The 914-nt window shown below is 39.4% G+C and overlaps 1 protein-coding gene across 1 annotated transcript in view; it reads left to right on the forward strand.

The window, feature by feature from the left end:
* Nucleotides 1-2: 2 nt before the first annotated feature.
* ctsf (cathepsin F) overlaps nt 3-914 on the forward strand; it is a gene marked incomplete at its 5' end in the record, with an annotated part of 6,757 nt that continues 5,845 nt past the window's right edge. Inside the window, 2 exon segments of the mRNA XM_013908991.1 lie at nt 3-122; nt 734-863. Of these exon segments, the coding sequence (XP_013764445.1) occupies nt 3-122; nt 734-863 (250 nt within the window).

Consider the following 914-nt stretch of genomic DNA (forward strand, 5'->3'; position numbering starts at 1 on the left):
GGGTCCACGAGTCCGACCCGGGTCTTAAGAAGGCTCTGGCCTTTGCAGAGGAGCGATACAACCGGGTCTCCAATGCGATGCATCTCCGCAGAGTCAGCCGGGTCATCTCTGCCAACAAACAGGTATAATTATTATTGGTGGCTTTCCTTCTGATTTCATAATTTTTATTCAACATATTTTGGTCTTCTAGTGGACTTGCAAAGAACGGTTAAAGTATTTGTTGTTTGTCGATTTATCTCATTGTAATAAGCGTTGTGTATGCTCGGTTTTTTGTAAACAAGTGCGCTGCTGGAGGGTCGTCATTTTAGCTAAACACAGGCCGGAAAAAGGGGCGACGTACCTTCAAAATAATAGCGTAAACGTCTTTGCTGCGCTGGTCAGCAAGGGATTATGCTTAAATAAAAAACTAACAAACATGTATTCCTATTTATTTAAAAATTTCAAGAGTTTTCAATTTAGAGAACAGTATTTATTATTTTATTTTACCTATTTTATTCTCAAGCGTTCAAGATAAGATTTTATGCGCGGTTTATTGCAGCCGGAAGTTATGTCCTTGACTTTAAATTAACAATGTCTCCGCAGTGTGGCTTGTTTGGAGCATAACGAGCGTCCATAAAACAATAACACGCATTATATTTTATACCACGTCTAAATAAAAATCTTTATTTATACCAAGATTTTGTGTCTTTAAATTAAAGATGTCCGAATGTTTGTGTGTTCATCTGTATTCCAGCTGGTTAAAGGGATCCGTTACACTTTAACAGTGGAGCTGAGTAACACTCAATGTAAGAAGTCCACCATGCTCAGGACATGTGACTTCTATCCCGAGTTAAATCAACTCAAGGTAGGTTGTGTGTGTGTGTGTGTGTGTGTGTGTGTGTGTGTGTGTGTGTGTGTGTGTGTGTGTGTGTGTG

This window comes from Pundamilia nyererei, unplaced genomic scaffold (assembly GCF_000239375.1).
Source record: "Pundamilia nyererei isolate P.nyererei 1_Seehausen unplaced genomic scaffold, PunNye1.0 scaffold00001, whole genome shotgun sequence".
In the NCBI taxonomy this organism is placed as follows: Eukaryota; Metazoa; Chordata; class Actinopteri; order Cichliformes; family Cichlidae; genus Pundamilia; species Pundamilia nyererei.